At 38.5% G+C, this 16,413-nt stretch overlaps 1 protein-coding gene across 1 annotated transcript in view; it reads left to right on the forward strand.

Moving 5' to 3' along the window:
* SMC4 (structural maintenance of chromosomes 4) overlaps positions 1–16,413 on the forward strand; it is a 102,426-nt gene that overhangs the window by 71,041 nt on the left and 14,972 nt on the right. The window contains exons 12-17 of the mRNA XM_065410309.1: positions 3,464–3,649; positions 5,265–5,426; positions 5,720–5,945; positions 6,046–6,125; positions 12,271–12,423; positions 12,580–12,706. Of these exons, the coding sequence (XP_065266381.1) occupies positions 3,464–3,649; positions 5,265–5,426; positions 5,720–5,945; positions 6,046–6,125; positions 12,271–12,423; positions 12,580–12,706 (934 nt within the window). The remainder of the gene's footprint in view (positions 1–3,463; positions 3,650–5,264; positions 5,427–5,719; positions 5,946–6,045; positions 6,126–12,270; positions 12,424–12,579; positions 12,707–16,413) is intronic.

A 16,413-nucleotide genomic window follows, 5' to 3' on the forward strand; every position in this document is an offset into this window, starting at 1 on the left:
GCATGGAAGTTACATGGCTGAACCCAGAGGAGCAAGTCTGTTCAGACCAAGTTCGACAGGTCTTACTGGGTAGGAGGAAGCCATCCACTAGGGCTACCTACCTTGCTAAGTGGGCAGTAGGTCAGTTTTCTCTCAAGATGATAATTCGCTTTCTTAAAGGGTTGGAAAGACTTTACCCTCAGGTTCACAATCCGATTCCTCCATGGAACTTAAACCTGGTCCTATTGAAACTCGCAGGCCCTCCCTTTGAACCGCTACTGTTGTGCCCTCTGCTGCTTCTTTCCTGGAAGGTCACCATCCTGGTAGCGATTACCTCAGCCAGAAGGATCTCTGAAATCAGGACCCTTACATCACACCACCGTACACAGTGTTCTTTAAGGACAAGGTCCCACTGTGCCCACATCCAGCCTTCCTGCTATTAGGAACCAGGCCATTTTCCTGTCTGTCGTCTTCCCGAAGTCTCACAAGAATTCAGAAGAGCAGCAACTTCACTCATTGGGTGTTAGGCGTGCCCTCACCTTGACATCGAGAAGACTAAACCATTCTGCAGATCCACATACCTCTTTGTGGCAGCAGCAAAGAGGATGAAAGGCCTACCGGTTTCAGCCCAGAGAATCTCATCCTGGATAACCTCTTGTATTTGGGCATGCTATGAAAGGTGAATGTCCCACTTCCGGCCATCTTGACCGCTCACTTCATGAGAGCTCAGGCCTCTTCAGTAGTATTTCCGGCCAGAGGTTATTCACAATGAGATTCTCTGGGCTGAAACCAGTAGGCCTTTCATCATCTCTGCTGTTGCCACAAAGAGTTTTACTTCAAAAGTAAAATTGAAGAAAAAAGCATGACCGCACATTCATATGCATTCATTTACACCTAACACAATTTTATTATTCCTAAATACAATTTTTCATGTGTGTCAAATACACTTGTTCTCATTAAGGGCTAAGCCAATACAAAATTTTGGAGTTGTGAAACATCTTGTTTTCTTTTTTAACCTGAGAAACTAGTTAATACATAAGCCTTCCTTCTCAAACCACCAAACAGAAATTTACCCAGAGCTTGAGAAACAACTTATTAGGTCCTAAACAAACACACAAAATTTTAACCCAAAGGGTAACTCAAAAAAAAAAGCCCACCCCTTCTAGATAATTTATCTTTATTCTCGGCCTAAATGTAAATTCAGAAAGTTTATTAAAACACTATCATTGTTGTAGCTGTGTTGGTCCGAGGATATTAGAGAGACAAGGTGTGTGAAGTAATAACTTCTGTTGATGAGAGACAAGCTTTCGAACTTACAGAGCTCTTCTTCAGGTCTGGGAAATGTACTCAGACAGAATGTCTACGGTGCAATTTAAAACCCATGGCTGGCCTATGCCAGCTAACTCAGGCTAAGGGGTTGTTGCAGGGTCCTAGAGCCCAGGTTTCAGCCTGAACCCAAACATCTACACTGCAATTAAACAGCTCCATAGCTTGAGCCCCAGGAGCCCAAGTCAGCTGGCACAGGCCAGCTGCAGGTTTTTAATTGCAGCGTAGACATACCCAGAGTGTCGTCACTAAATACCAGGTGGAACAGGTTGTTTAGCGTAAGTTGTGAATACATATTTCAAGGGACCGTTCAAGGTAAATTGACCCATTAACTTCACCTTGAATGGTCCCTTGAAATGTGTGTTAACTACTTGTGCTGTTCCACCTTGTACGTAGTTGTGATGCTCTGATTACATTTCCCAGACCTGAAAAAAGAGTTCTGTATAAGCTCAAAAGTTTGTGTCTCTCTCCAACAGAAGGCGATCCCATAAAGGATATTATTACCTCACCCAATTTGTCTCTGTTAAAACATTGTTCATTTGTTTTAGTCATTGCCTCCCAAACAGTTGCTATACTATTGCCACTTTAACATATAATGGGACTAGACAAAATTTGAAAACTACACCTCTACCCCGATATAACGCTGTCCTTGGGAACCAAAAAATCTTACTGCGTTATAGGTGAAACCGCGTTATATCGAACTTGCTTTGATCCGCCGGAGTGCGCGGCCCCACCCCCCGGGAGCACTGCTTTACCGCGTTATATCCAAATTCATGTTATATCGGCCGCGTTCTATCGGGGTAGAGGTGTACTTTGAGAACTTTTTTAATTTTGAGAAAATAATTTGTGAAAATGAAGGTGCAGGAAAAAAAGGTAGGATAATTTCCGTTATATCAGTCACCTAATAGTTTCTACTGTAGCTAACCTTGCAAAATGGTATTCACTGTATTAACCTGACTTTACACAGCTTTCCTGAAACATTCATTTATTCAGCTGACATTTTCTAAGGTTGGTCTCTGTTCAGAGTTAAACTTCTCCCATGCCTGGATGTTTGAGTAAAAATTCTTGAGTTTATCTAAAAGTTACCATTTATTTTCTATTTGTAAGGGGCTAAACTTGAACCTTAATATGGATGTAGTCCTCATTGAGGACATTTTTTTGGTTGGACAGGGTGGTAGAAATTAAGTGACTAAAAAATCATGTCTAAACATGATTGGTACCATGTGCTAAGAATTCAACAAACAATGACCTCGTACCATCTTTCTTCTTGCTCAGCTGTCAGACATGAGGGTGATTGTTGATCCAGAGAAGGAGGTTGGCAGGGGAGGGTGGTGCTCTCAAATGGTGCTAGTATAGCTTCCATGAAGAATGTTTTTATTGAACATTTAAATGTGCGCAGTAAAATGATTCCCCAAAAATTCTTAACTATGGGAAGTAGAAAAATAATGTTTCTAATATACTGCTGCATTGTACAATATTCTGCAAGTTTTAGAAATTTTAGACCTTTATTTCAGCTGCAAAGAAATAACCCTTATGTAAACAAACAGAAATTTATCTCCAAACAAGCAGTGGCAAAGATCGAAACACTTTCATCTCAGTGAAGTTTGAACTTCAAAGCATATTTGGGATTACTTAAATGCTGACATTAAGCTCTGGAAATCAACAATCTTGATGTAATTTTAAGTTTGTACAACTGTTTGCACTTCTTGATTTTTAATTTAAGATTTCAGTGCCATCATTAATTAACTCAGATTGCACATATACTATATTTTCTATTTGTTTTTCTGCTTAAGGCTGGGATTTTCCAAGAAGCCTAAATGAATTGGGCATCCAGCTCCCTTAGACCCCTTGGAAAATGCCAACCTAAATATGTAGCTTCTCTTAAAACTTTGTCAGAAAATACGCATTATAAAGTACAATGTATTTTTCTATTTAATTTTAGAAGTAGCTGTTTGAATAAAAAATACATTTCCATTCATTGTTTACTCAACGCTAAACGTTTGCTATCTCTGATATCTTATGGTTGATGATTTTACTCTTTATTAACTTTTGTTATACAATCATTAATATAAGCGTGCCTGAACTTTAAATACATTAGACTGCTTCTGAGATTTTCAGACATGAATATTTTCTATTAACCTTTTTTAACAATTGTTAGAAAGAGAATGAGCTTGTGAAACTTGGAAGAGAGGAAATGGACACTAAGAACCTTGTTCGAGAGCTACGTCAGAAAGTAGAAGAAGCAAAAAGTTCTTTGGCAATAAATCGCAGTCGAGGAAAGGTGCTTGATGCTCTACTTCAGCAGAAGAAATCTGGAAAAATTCCTGGAATATATGGAAGACTGGTAAAGTTTAAGAATTAATGTATCATTAACAAACAGGCTTTTATACTTTACAGGTGTCGTTACTCTTATTGGAATTGTCCTAACTAAATGATCCATACAATATAATATTTTGCACTCCCATATGGACTTATATCCAAGGATCTCAAAGCATTTTACCCATTTATGTAAGCCTGTTACAATTCCCGTTAACAAACAGGGAGTCCAGCTCAAATACTGTGACCCTGGGAGACACTCTCACTGAAGAAGTGAAAAAGCCAGTAGCAGAACTCCAAACTCCTAGTACTTTCTGTCAACTATTAATCAAAACTCACTACAACAAAGTTAGGAATCTTACCAAACACTTGGTATTTTATATGTTTAACTTGTTAAAATTAATTGCTTGGACTCATTCTTGTGTCAAAATCCACACAATACAGAAGGCTGAGGGTTTTCAGGAAACCAGTTACAACTTCTTGATTCTCTGGTCCAATTTACAATTGACCCAGCATAAGGGCAGCCTTTGATCTGCTCTAACCAAAGCCACTTGCCTATGATAGAACCCACTGTGGCCTGGCCATGCCCTCTTCCTGCCCCACCATGATAGCCCCATACTTAGGAGGTTGCAATGGGGTGGGGGAGGACAGTGCTCAAACAGTACATTGTAATTCATTGTGTTAGCAATTACAAAACAATCTGATGGAACAGACTTCTTAAAGCCATTTTAAAATAATGGCAGAAATATTTCTAACATGTAGAATTGACATTGAAAATGCATGTGATAACTGTAGTAAAAGACACCACCCCTCAATGTGTTGGCAGAGATGTCAATACCAGCGGGGGGGAAATCAGGTAGTAAATTTTCCATTAGCACATATATTCAAACCACTGTAGAGATAATATAAGCAATGTAACCCCCATTTGAGGATTATCTTTATTTCAGAAATGGTGAAACAGGCAGGTTAAATAGTTCTCTCAAGTCATATAGAAGGTGATGGAGCAGTGATTAAATACTAATACCTATCTCTTATATAGTGCTTTTACCTGCAGATTTTAAAGCACTTTGAACCATATCATTATCCCCAGTTCACAGATGGGGAAACGAAGGCACAAAGGTAAACTGATTTGCCCAAGGTCACCCAACAGGCCAGTGCAGAACAGGGAATGGAACCCAGATCTCCCAAGTCCCAGACAGTGCTCTGTCCACTAGGCCACTCTGACTCACTAAAACTTTAGTCTGATACTCCATGCTAAATTATCTTTCTGTCTGGAGCATAAATCATTACTCCTTTAATTAATCAGATGTCTGTACATTGTTTTTAACACAAAAACTGCTATATAAGTACTAAGTATTTGCACTACCTTAATAGTGTGCACATTAGAAATATGTAAATAGTGATCTGTAGCACAGATGACATTGTGAGTTCTGAATAAAGGTTAACTTTCTACATTTCACAAACATTCTGAACTCTGAAAACTGGATGAGAAAATGTCAGGTATACATAAAATTCATACATTTCAGGTTGTGTTAACATGTTTTTTGTCTTCTCTCTACTAGTACCTTGAAAAGATGGTTATCACTGTTAATTACCATACTGATCAACATAACTTCCTCTCTGCTTTATATGTCAATTACTAGGGAGACTTGGGAGCTATTGATGAAAAGTATGACGTTGCTATCTCGTCATCTTGCGGTGCCTTAGACTACATTGTTGTAGATACAATTGATACAGCTCAGGAATGTGTGAATTTTTTGAAGAGTCAAGGAATTGGAGTTGCCACATTTATAGCCTTGGACAAAGTAAGTATTGGTTTTCTGGAAATAAGTTAGACTTTTGACTCCCCCCTATATTATAGGCCATTCTGAACAAATATCTTATTGTATATGCCAATATAATAATCGATCTCTTGGGTTTTTTATCTTGCAAGTGAGCAGACATCTCTTTGGTAACATTATTTGATGTCCACTGGCATTCTGAGGAATGTGGCAACAGTATAGTGCTAGGGAACTACTGTGTACACTCAGAGGCATTAGTTCACCTTAGAGTGTTAAAATGTTCTAACTTATTCTGAGACTCCTCTTCTTCCATATAGATGAGAGTATGGGAAAAAAGTATGAATAAAATTCAGACTCCAGAAAACACTCCTCGTCTCTTTGACGTGGTGAAAGTAAAAGATGAGAAGATTCGCCATGCCTTTTACTTTGCATTACGTGATACTCTAGTAGCCAATAACTTGGATCAGGCTATCAGAGTAGCATTCCAAAAGGACAAAAGATGGAGAGTTGTAACTTTGCAAGGACAGATCGTAGAACAGTCAGGTATTTAAAAATACATAACTAAATTTATATCTTCACGGTTTTATTGTTGGATAGCAAATTGAAATTAGCTTGTTAACTTCTTTTCCCTATCCTACTTTAGGAACAATGAGTGGAGGTGGACGTAACGTAATGAAGGGTAGAATGGGATCCTCCGTCGTGGTTGAAATTTCAGAAGAAGAGGTTAGTTCATAATTGCACATAGAAAAGTGTTTCTTCAAAATTCCTCTCCGATATTTACACTGCCTGATTTTATTTAGACCGTTTTATATACAAATATTGTGCAGAGGAAATCAACATTGTTTAAATATTACTTATCAATCAATGCTATAGCTTTCTGGAAAAGACTAAATAAACCTGATACTGTTAATGAGATTTGTATTAGAGTATTTCAAACCACATTGATAGTTGCATAATGTACTTTAACTTTATAAGAATTTTGTTCTCTCTCATTCCACTGTTACACTGTGTTTATAGATGTTACATTGATTTTATATGCATGTGTACATGTGACACCTTATGTCTGCTTATTGGTAGATTATTAGTCTTCACCTATAATAGCTAGGAAATTGATTGAAAGAAGAAATGAGTGCATGGGAAGGACTGAAAATAAGGAACTGTTGTGCAGGAAAACAGTCAATATTGCCTTGGGAGGCCACACAGGAGCTTACATTTTTTAGGTTTACGTTCTAATTCTGCAACACAGTTTGTTCAAGATTTCTGCAGTCCACAAAAAGACCAACCAGACTAACTTCACTACCAGGCAAATCGGTTGAAACTATAGTAAAGAACAGAATTATCAGATATGTAGATGAACACAATATGTTGGGGAAAAGTCAACAAGGCTTTTGTAAAGGGAAATCATTCTATTAGAATTCACTGAGGATGTCCACTAACGTGGACTAAGGGTATCCAGTAGATATAGTGTACTTGGACTTTGACAGTGTCCCTGACCAAAGTCTTAAGCAAAGTAAGTAGTCATGGGATAAGAGGGAAGGTCCTCTCATGGATCAGTAACTGGTTAGAAGATAGGAAACAAAGGGGAGTGTCAGGGTTCCCTCCCCACTCTGAACTTTAGGGTACAGATGTGGGGACCCGCATGAAGACCCCTAAGCTTATTTCTACCAGTTTAGGTTAAAAACTCCCCTATTCCTTGGATTAAGTAACGCTGCCACCACCAAGTGATTTAAACAAACAATTAGGGAGGGCCACTTGGAGCCCTACCTTCCCCAAATATCCCCCCAAGCCCTACATCCCCTTTCCTGGGGATGCTTGAGAATAATATCCTCACAAATTGGTACAGGTGAACACAGACCCAAACCCTTGGATCTTAAAACAATGAAAAAACAATCAGGTTCTTAAAAGAAGAATTTTAATTAAAGAAAAGGTAAAAGAATTACCTCTGTAAAATCGGGATGATAAGTACTTTACAGAATAACAAAAGACTCAAGAACATAGAGGATCTCCCCTCTAGGCAAAACCTTAAAGTTACAAATCCAGGGATAAACCTCCCTCTAGATGAGGAAAATCACAAGCCAAAAATAAAAGTAAACTAACGCATTTCCTTATTATTATTTACTAATTCTAATTGAGTTGGATTGCTTGCCTTCTTGATCTGTCTCCGACAAGCACACAGAACAGACAGACAAAGAACAGACAAAACAAAGCCTTTTCCCCCTCCCCAGATTTGAAAGTATCTTGTCCCCTTATTGGTCCTTTTGGTCAGGTACCAGCTAGTTTACCTGAGCTTCTTAACCCTTTACAGGTAAAAGGATTTTGTGCCTCTGGCCAGGAGGGATTTTATAGTACTGTATACAGAAAGGTGGTTATCCTTTCCTTTATATTTATGACAAGGAGCAATAATGGTCCGTTTTCCACAGTGAAGAGAGGTAAAAAATGGGGTCTGCCCAGGATCTGTACTGGGACCAGTGCTGTTCAACTTGTGGAAAAAGGGGTAAACAGTGAGGTGGCAAAGTTTGCAGATGATACAAAATTATTCAAGATAGCTAAGTCCAAAGCTGACTCCGAAGAATTACAAGGGGATCTCTCAAAATGAATGACTGGCAACAAAATAGCAGATGAAATTCAATTTGATAAATGCAATATAATGCACATTGTTCATCATAATACCAACTATAAATACAATATGATGGGGTCTAAATTAGCTGTTACCACTCAAGAAAGAGTCATCCTGGATAGTTCTCTGAAAACATCTGCTCAATGTGCAATGGCAGTCAAAAAAGCTAACAGAATGTTAGAAGCCATTAGGAAAGGGATAGATAATAAGACAAAATATAATGCAACTATACAAGTCTCTGGTATGCCCCATCTCAAAAAAAATATATATCAGAATAGGAAAAAGTACAGAGAAGGGCAACAAAAATTATTAAGGGTATGGAACTGCTTCCATATGAGAAGAGATTAAAAATATTGGGACCATTCAGCTTAGAAAGACTACTTAAGGGGGGATATGATAGAGGTCTATAAAATCATGAATTGTATGGATAAAATGAATAGGGAAATGTTATTTACATGAACCAGGGGAAATTAATAGGCAGCAGGTTTAAAACAAACATAAGAAGTACTACTTCACACAATGTACAGTCACCTGTGGAATTCATAGCCAGGGGATGTGAAGGCCAAAAATATAACTGGTTTCAAAAAAGAATTAGACAAGTTCATGGAAGATAGATCCATCAATTGCTATTAGCCAAGATAATCAGGGATGCAGCCCTATGTTTTGGGTGACCCTAAGCCTCTGACTGTCAAACACTGGGACTGGACCACAGGATGGATCACTCGATAATTGCCCTGATCAGTTCACTCCCTCTGAAGCATCTGGCACTGACCACTGTTGGAAGAAAAGATACTGGGCTAGATAGACCATTGATCTGAACCAGTATGGCTTACTATGAGCAACCCAAAAGACAAAGACCCCCAGGAACTAGATTTATTTGAAAGAAAGATCTATTCATCAACATTACTGCAAATAAGGCCTGGTAATTAACAATTTGTAACTGCAAAATTACCCTCCTTTCTAACTAAACTCCCACAAGACTTAATAGAGGAGTTGAAAAGCATCATTTCAGAGGATCAGCTAGTAACGAAAACATTGCTGTAGGCAGCCATGGGTACATCAGACATGGAGGCTTGATCTATGGCCACTGTAGTAACTATGGGCAGAGTTTTGTGGCTGCAGGCCTCTGGCATTCTGAGAGAAGTGTAAAGTCAACTGAGGATTTACCCTTCAAGGGCACAGAATTATTTAGCGCACACATGCATGGCACTCTCTTAACTATTCCAGGGTTACACTCCATTGTTGCATCCGATGAAGTGGGTTTTAGCCCACGAAAGCTTATGCCCAAATAAATTTGTTAGTCTCTAAGGTGCCACAAGTACTCCTCGTTCTTTTTGCTGATACAGACTAACACGGCTACCACTCTGAAACCTGACTTCATTCTTTGGACATCTTCATCTCAACCCCAAATCGTAAGCCCTGTCAATATCAGGGGCAATCCAGGCAGGAGGCATCTACCTACCTTCAGCAATGGTAATTTCCTCTATAAACAAGGAGGTGCCTTCTCATCACCTGTGTGTCAAGAGGCTGTCTACAACATGGGATAATGCCAGTTGTTCTCCATTTTCCAGGAGTCAATAGTAACCTAGCAGACTTCCTGAGCAGACAATCCATTGCCAACCATGAGTGATCTCTGAAGACTTCCATCAAGCCAATATTTCATCAGTAGACTTGTTCACCATATAAGACAATGCAAAAGTCCAGAAGAGGCACACGTCAAGCATCATTATAGGACTCCTTCCTCATAACCATGGGATCAAGGTCTCGTATGCATTTCCACAGATTCCTTTGATTCTGAAAGTTATATGTAAAGTCAGACAGAATATAGCTACGCTGATCCTGATAACTCTGTATTGGTCGAAACAATTCTGGCTGACCGATCTCAAAATGCCTATTCAGCCTTCCATACCACTTTCAGACTGTCTAAACATGATATCAGAACTGAGGGCAGATACTTCATCAAGATGTGAGGTCACTATGTGTAACAGTCTGGATTTTGGCTGGTTGTGTCGTACCAGCAGAAACAAGAGATACAAGTATAAGAGGTTCTTCTACAAAGTAGAAAACTCTCCACAAGGAAGACTTATTCCTCTATATTGAAAATATTTTGATTTAGGCTGTCCAACGCAACCTGGATCGCTTTGAAGGCCCCTATACCCAAAATTCTTCACTACAATTTGGATTCACATTCTATTACATCACAGTCCATCTTGGAACATTATCGTTATGCCACTCTCCCTTGTAGTCATGTTCATTTTTTTTTTTTCTCAGCTACACATTCACCCTCTAGTGATAGGAGAACCTCGGACATGGGATCTCAGTATTGTCCTTACAAGCCTTATGGAGCCCCCCTTTTGAGCTCCTTTCTGAATGTTATTTATACCGCTTTACTCTCAAGACAGACTTTTTAGTTGCCATTACATCAGCCAGAAAGGTCAGCAAACTGTAAGCTCTCAGGACTAACGTTTACTCAACATTCCACAGAAATGAGGTGGTGTTGACATCATCCCAAATTTATTCCCAAAGTTGTGTCAGACTTTAATTGGAACCAATTTATTTATTTACCCGTTTCCTTTCCAAAACTCCATTCCTTCCCAGGAGATAAACACCACATCTTAGACATTTCAAGTTCTTTGTTATATTACATTGATCGAACAAAGTCTTTCAGACTGTCTGCTTGTATTTCTTTTGCTGTCTTTGGTGCTTCTAAGGGTCAAATTGTCTCCTCTCCAAGAATATCAAAATTGATATACAGTGCATAACACATATGTCATATGGTTGATATATCTCTCCCTCCCAATATTAAAGATCGCTCCACTAGAGTATACTTTACATCTTCTCCATGCTTCAGGAACATCCCCATATCTGAAACTTGCAAGGCAGCTATATGGAGTAATCCCTTTACTTTTAAACACTTATCCATTTGACCTGGCCACGAGATCAGATGCCAAATTTGGTACGGTGGAAGTGTTTAGTCAGTGGTGGTCAGGATTCCTCAGTCCTACCTTTCTGGTGGACACTACTGATCAATCACTTAGTGGAATCCACACAGGCAGATACTTGAAGAAGAAAAATGTTACTTACCTTTATAATAACAGGTTGTTCTATATGTCATCTGTGTGGCTCCCATGACCTGACTTCCATGCCCACTTTTTTGGAGTCATCCTTGTATAGGATTCTGAATTATCATGGGGAGAGTTGCAGCCGCTCTTCCCTTTATGCCCTTGGGTGGGGGGAATTTGAGGACATGCATTGCCCAAGAACCTCATGCACATGCACCTAGAGCGGGATCCACATTGATGACCAACTGAAGAGCCACAATTAATAAGGGGTTTCTTTCAGTTTCCCCTTAAATAGCCATTATTTACCATTCTCTGGCTCTCCATTCTTTTTCCCTGATTTTAATGCCTCTTGTGCTCCCTTATTCTAGGGGACTTAATTTTACATATTAATTACCTGTTTTATTCTGCTGTCTCTATTATTCTCACACCAGGCTGGCTGCTCCTTAAATCCTCATCTTTGGCTTTGTTGCACATTCCCTACCTCAGGTCCTGTGCTGCCTAGTGATTTTTAGAAAATCTTTGGACTAAAGACTGTTTTGTTAACTAAGGGGTTGTCTATAGATAAATCTGCACAAGTTCAGTTACAGCTGTTCAAAACCTCTTGTGTGGATGCTCGTTTTGATTTATCTTAAACCTGTTCCTAATCAACTCTAAGCCAAACCAAAGTAAGCCTGGTTTAAACTGACATAAATGTCCACACAGTCTCTTAACCCAATTCAACTTAATGTTCTTGAAATAACACCTTTATTACAAACCAGTGCAATTCTGTGTGTAGACAGGTCCTCATTCTTTCCCCTTTCAGGGCTACCTTCTTTTCTAAATAGGTTTACTATTTTCTCATCAACCCTTTTACCACCATCCTATGTCAAGTCTTCTCTAGTGTCACCTATTTGTAAACTTCTTCCCTGCCCCAAACATTCTGCCAAGAAGTCTTCTTCAGTTTCCTCTTCTCTTACTACTCTGTCTCCTCTTTTGCTGTCTGAATCTCTGTCTCCTCAGCAATAATCTTTCTTGTTTGTTCTTCCCTGAACTTTTGTCCCAGGTTTTCTGTTGTTTCTTTTGTTTTTAGGAGATTATAAATTTTTCTGGGGTCTGGGTCTTGTTGTGTTGTACATCTCAGTTTAAAGAGGTGGTGCTATATAAATGATTTTTGTAATCAGTAACTTTTATATAACATTTATATTTATAGGCCAATAAAATGGAATCTCAGCTGCAAAAGGATTCCATAAAAGCAATGCAGTATCAAGAAGAGAAAGTGAAACTTGAAGAAGCCATAGTAAAATTGCGTCTGTGTGTCCAGGAAATGAGAAACACTTTAGAAAAGTATACTGCGAGTATCCAGGTAAATCTGTTTATTACTGAGAGGTGCTAAGTATCTCCATAATTAAGGCTGAAAGTAGATAGCCATTATATTAACTTTGACAGCTCCTACACTCCTTGCTAACATGAAAAGTCTTTCATTCTTAGTACAGTATTCTAACAGTCTTCTATTTTGTAGAGTTTATCAGAACAAGAAGTTCACTTGAAAGTCCAGGTTAAAGAACTTGAGGCTAATGTAATTGCTGCTGCTCCTGACAAAAACAAACAGAAACAACTAGAAAAAAACCTTAATACTTTCAAAAAAGGTATGTTTTATTTTAGTTCTAGATGCAAACTATAGTGAAGTCCACTTACCAATCACAATTGGGGTGAATTTTATAGCTTGTTTTGTTCAGATTGGCCAATAATATTTAAAAAAAACTTTGAGGCACATTCTCTTCTTCCAGTGCTGTTTTACAGGAATACTTTTAGGTAAAGTCCTTTTCTTACTGTTTTTACTTACTGTTTTCTTACTGTTATTTTCAGTTGTTCATTTTCACATCTAATTTAGGATCTTTATCACCAAAAACTGTGTTGTAGGTAACTCATTTAAATGGTTGAAACATAATTTGTGTTGTATTTTTACTGATATTTCTTAATAATGTTGAGGTTTATTAATCCAAAAATTAATATGAAAAAGTCAAATCTTTTTTGTTGTTGTTTTTACTTTAATTCAGCTGCACGACACTTTATATGATTGATGTTGTGCACACCATCACAAACAATTCAGATCATAGTTTTCGGCAAGCAAACTATGCCTCAACCCTGGACAATAGTGATTCAAAAAGTTAGAAAAATTATGGTTTTGTACAGAACTTGATAAAGAATTGCCTTAATCACAATCACTGGACTTTATTCTTTGTTTTTGTATAGACCTATTCACTATAAAATACATACAAATTATATAGTTTTGCTATTTGTGAAGAAATATGTATCTTAAAATACAGGAATCTTTCATCGCCTTCATTTTTCCAATTAAAGAAACAAAACAGTAAGCATGATTATTTTCATGTAATTTTTTGTTTTTGGTATAAAATAAGGAGTATGTGTTAAAAATTTCACAGTTCTTCTTTTATTATTTTTCTTTCATAACACTGCCTTCACAGAACCATACTATAGGAGAGACATGCTTGTCCAGATGGCCACAGTACTTTTTTTGAGTGGTATTGGTAGCTTGGGAGCATGCACACATTTTTGTATCCATATATTCTACTAACGGAGGATAGAAATACCCCACCTCTAACCATCCCTCAGTTCTTTTTCTTCTGCCAATTGGTGTAGACATGAAAATTTGCCTCCTCTCCCTTGCACAGAGTGACTAGCTTGTTTTTCTTCTAAGTAGCTAATAAAAGTTTTTTATAGAATTAGGGTAAGATTTTCAAAAAACTGATAAATTCTCAGAATGGAGAGGGGTAATGAGTGGTGTCTCCCAAGGGTCAGTCCTAGGACCAATCCTATTCAACTTATTCACAAATGATCTGGAGAAGGGGGTAAAAAGTGAGGTGGCAAAGTTTGCCGATGATACTAAACTGCTCAAGATAGTTAAGACCAAAGCAGACTGTGAAGAACTTCAAAAAGATCTCACAAAACTAAGTGATTGGGCAACAAAATGGCAAATGAAATTTAATGTGGATAAATGTAAAGTAATGCACATTGGAAGAAATAACTCCAACTATACATACAATATGATGGGGGCTAATTTAGCTACAACGAATCAGGAAAAAGATCTTGGAGTCATTGTGGATAGTTCTCTGAAGACGTCCACGCAGTGTGCAGCGGCGGACAAAAAAGCAAACCTGATGTTATAAATCATTAAAAAGGGGATAGAAAATAAGATGGAGAGTATCTTATTGCCCTTGTATAAATCCATGGTACGCCCACATCTTGAATACTGCGTACAGATGTGGTCTCCTCATCTCAAAAAAGATATACTGGCATTAGAAAAGGTTCAGAGAAGGGCAACTAAAATGATTAGGGGTTTGGAACGGGTCCCATATGAGGAGAGATTAAAGAGGCTAGGACTTTTCAGCTTGGAAAAGAGGAGACTAAGGGGGGATATGATAGAAGTATATAAAATCATGAGTAATGTAGAGAAAGTAAATAAGGAAAAGTTATTTACTTGTTCCCATAATACAAGAACTAGGGGCCACCAAATGAAATTAATGGGCAGCAGGTTTAAAACAAATAAAAGGAAGTTCTTCACACAGCGCACAGTCAACTTGTGGAACTCCTTGCCTGAGGAGGTTGTGAAGGCTAGGACTATAACAGTGTTTAAAAGAGAACTGGATAAATTCATGGACGTTAAGTCCGTTAATGGATATTAGCCAGGATGGGTAAGGAAGGGTGTCCTTGGCCTCTGTTTGTCAGAGGGTGGAGATGGATGGCAGGAGAGAGATCACTTGATCATTGCCTGTTGAGTTCACTCCCTCTGGGGGACCTGGCATTGGCCACTGTCGGTAGACAGGATACTGAGCTAGATGGACCTTTGATCTGACCCAGTACGGCCATTCTTATGTTCTTATGATACCCTAAAATTAGGCTCCTAAGTTGGCACTTAAATAAGAGGTCTGATTTTCAAAGGTGCTTAGTACCTTAGAGTTCCCATTGAAATCTAACTGAAAACTGTTCTGGAGATTCTCTCAGGTCAGAGGCCTTGAACCAGTATGCAATGATATTGGACTTTTTCTTTAAAACTACAAAATTGTGATTAGCAACAGCTAAGATTTATTTGGCTGCTATCTCAGCATATCACACTGTTTTGAAAGAGGTCTTGATATTTATTTGTCCACCCTTTTGTGAAGAGTTCTTTAAAGGTCTTACAAATCTGTACCCTTCTGCTCATAAACGGTTTGGTCCCCAACATCTGAATTTGTTTTTGAATAGGCTTACAAAAGAGCCCTTTCAGTCTGTCGGATCTTGCTCTCTTATCACTTCCTACACTGTCACTTTCTTAGCCATTACTTTGGATAGGGGAGTCTTGTAGTTGGATGCACTATTGGCAGATTTTTTTTATAAGAGCAAAGCTGCTCCTGGGCCTGGCCCCACATTTGTAACAAAGATCGTTTCTGGTTTTTATTTCAATCACTGTCTCCACTGATATCTTTACAAAGCCACAATCATCCTGGAGAAAGTGGGGTTACACACCTGGATAGTAAGAGAACGTTTGGCTACTGCTTACAATTCTTGAAACTCTTAACAGATTATCATTGTGACCTCTGGAGAAAACTAAGGGGCAGCCAGCTTGGCCAAAGGATATCTAACTGGTTGAGGCTTTGTATTTAATCCTGCTAGAAGAGCTAGTTGACTTCGAAGAGTGGTTAGCTATCCTGGCAAGCAAAGCTACAGAAGTTTAGAATAGGCCAGGGTATGATGCATAACCAGAGGAGTTAAGGGAAGGAGGGTCAGTGCTCTAGTTGCTGTAAATTTGTATGGAAGTCAAGGGTGGAGTTCTGTATAGAAATTAAAGATGCCAGAAGGAGCTGGTGAGCTTTCTTGGCTGAAAATTAGGTTGGTAGTCTGATGAGAGCCCTAAAGCTGGCTATGGACTCTGGCCACATGGGAGAGCAGATGGTAAAAGTGGAAAGGCTCAGGAGATGTACCATTTCTTTCAGCTGAGTTCAACTCCTTTTTGGTAGAGGTTGTATTTTTATTAAAAACTCTTCATATTTTTGGACATAGATGGCTTTATATTCAACACACAATTCTGTGGTATCTAAATATGGTCTGCTGATGTTCAAAAAAGTTTAAATATATGGAAAAACTACTGAATAAGGGTTAATTGTTAGTTCTTTCAGTGCTAGCCTCTTCCAAACTTTGACAGTCAAATGAATGCAGAAGATAATACTTATGGTATTGTCTGGAAGATTATTGACAAGGGTTTTATGTAGCCACATAATGCATCCAAGGACAGTGACGCAGTAATGGATTGTGGTTAGGTCTACACTAGAAACTTTTGCCAGTATAGTAATGTCTG

The sequence above is a fragment of the Emys orbicularis genome, chromosome 9 (genome assembly GCF_028017835.1).
Source record: "Emys orbicularis isolate rEmyOrb1 chromosome 9, rEmyOrb1.hap1, whole genome shotgun sequence".
NCBI classification, from domain to species: Eukaryota; Metazoa; Chordata; order Testudines; family Emydidae; genus Emys; species Emys orbicularis.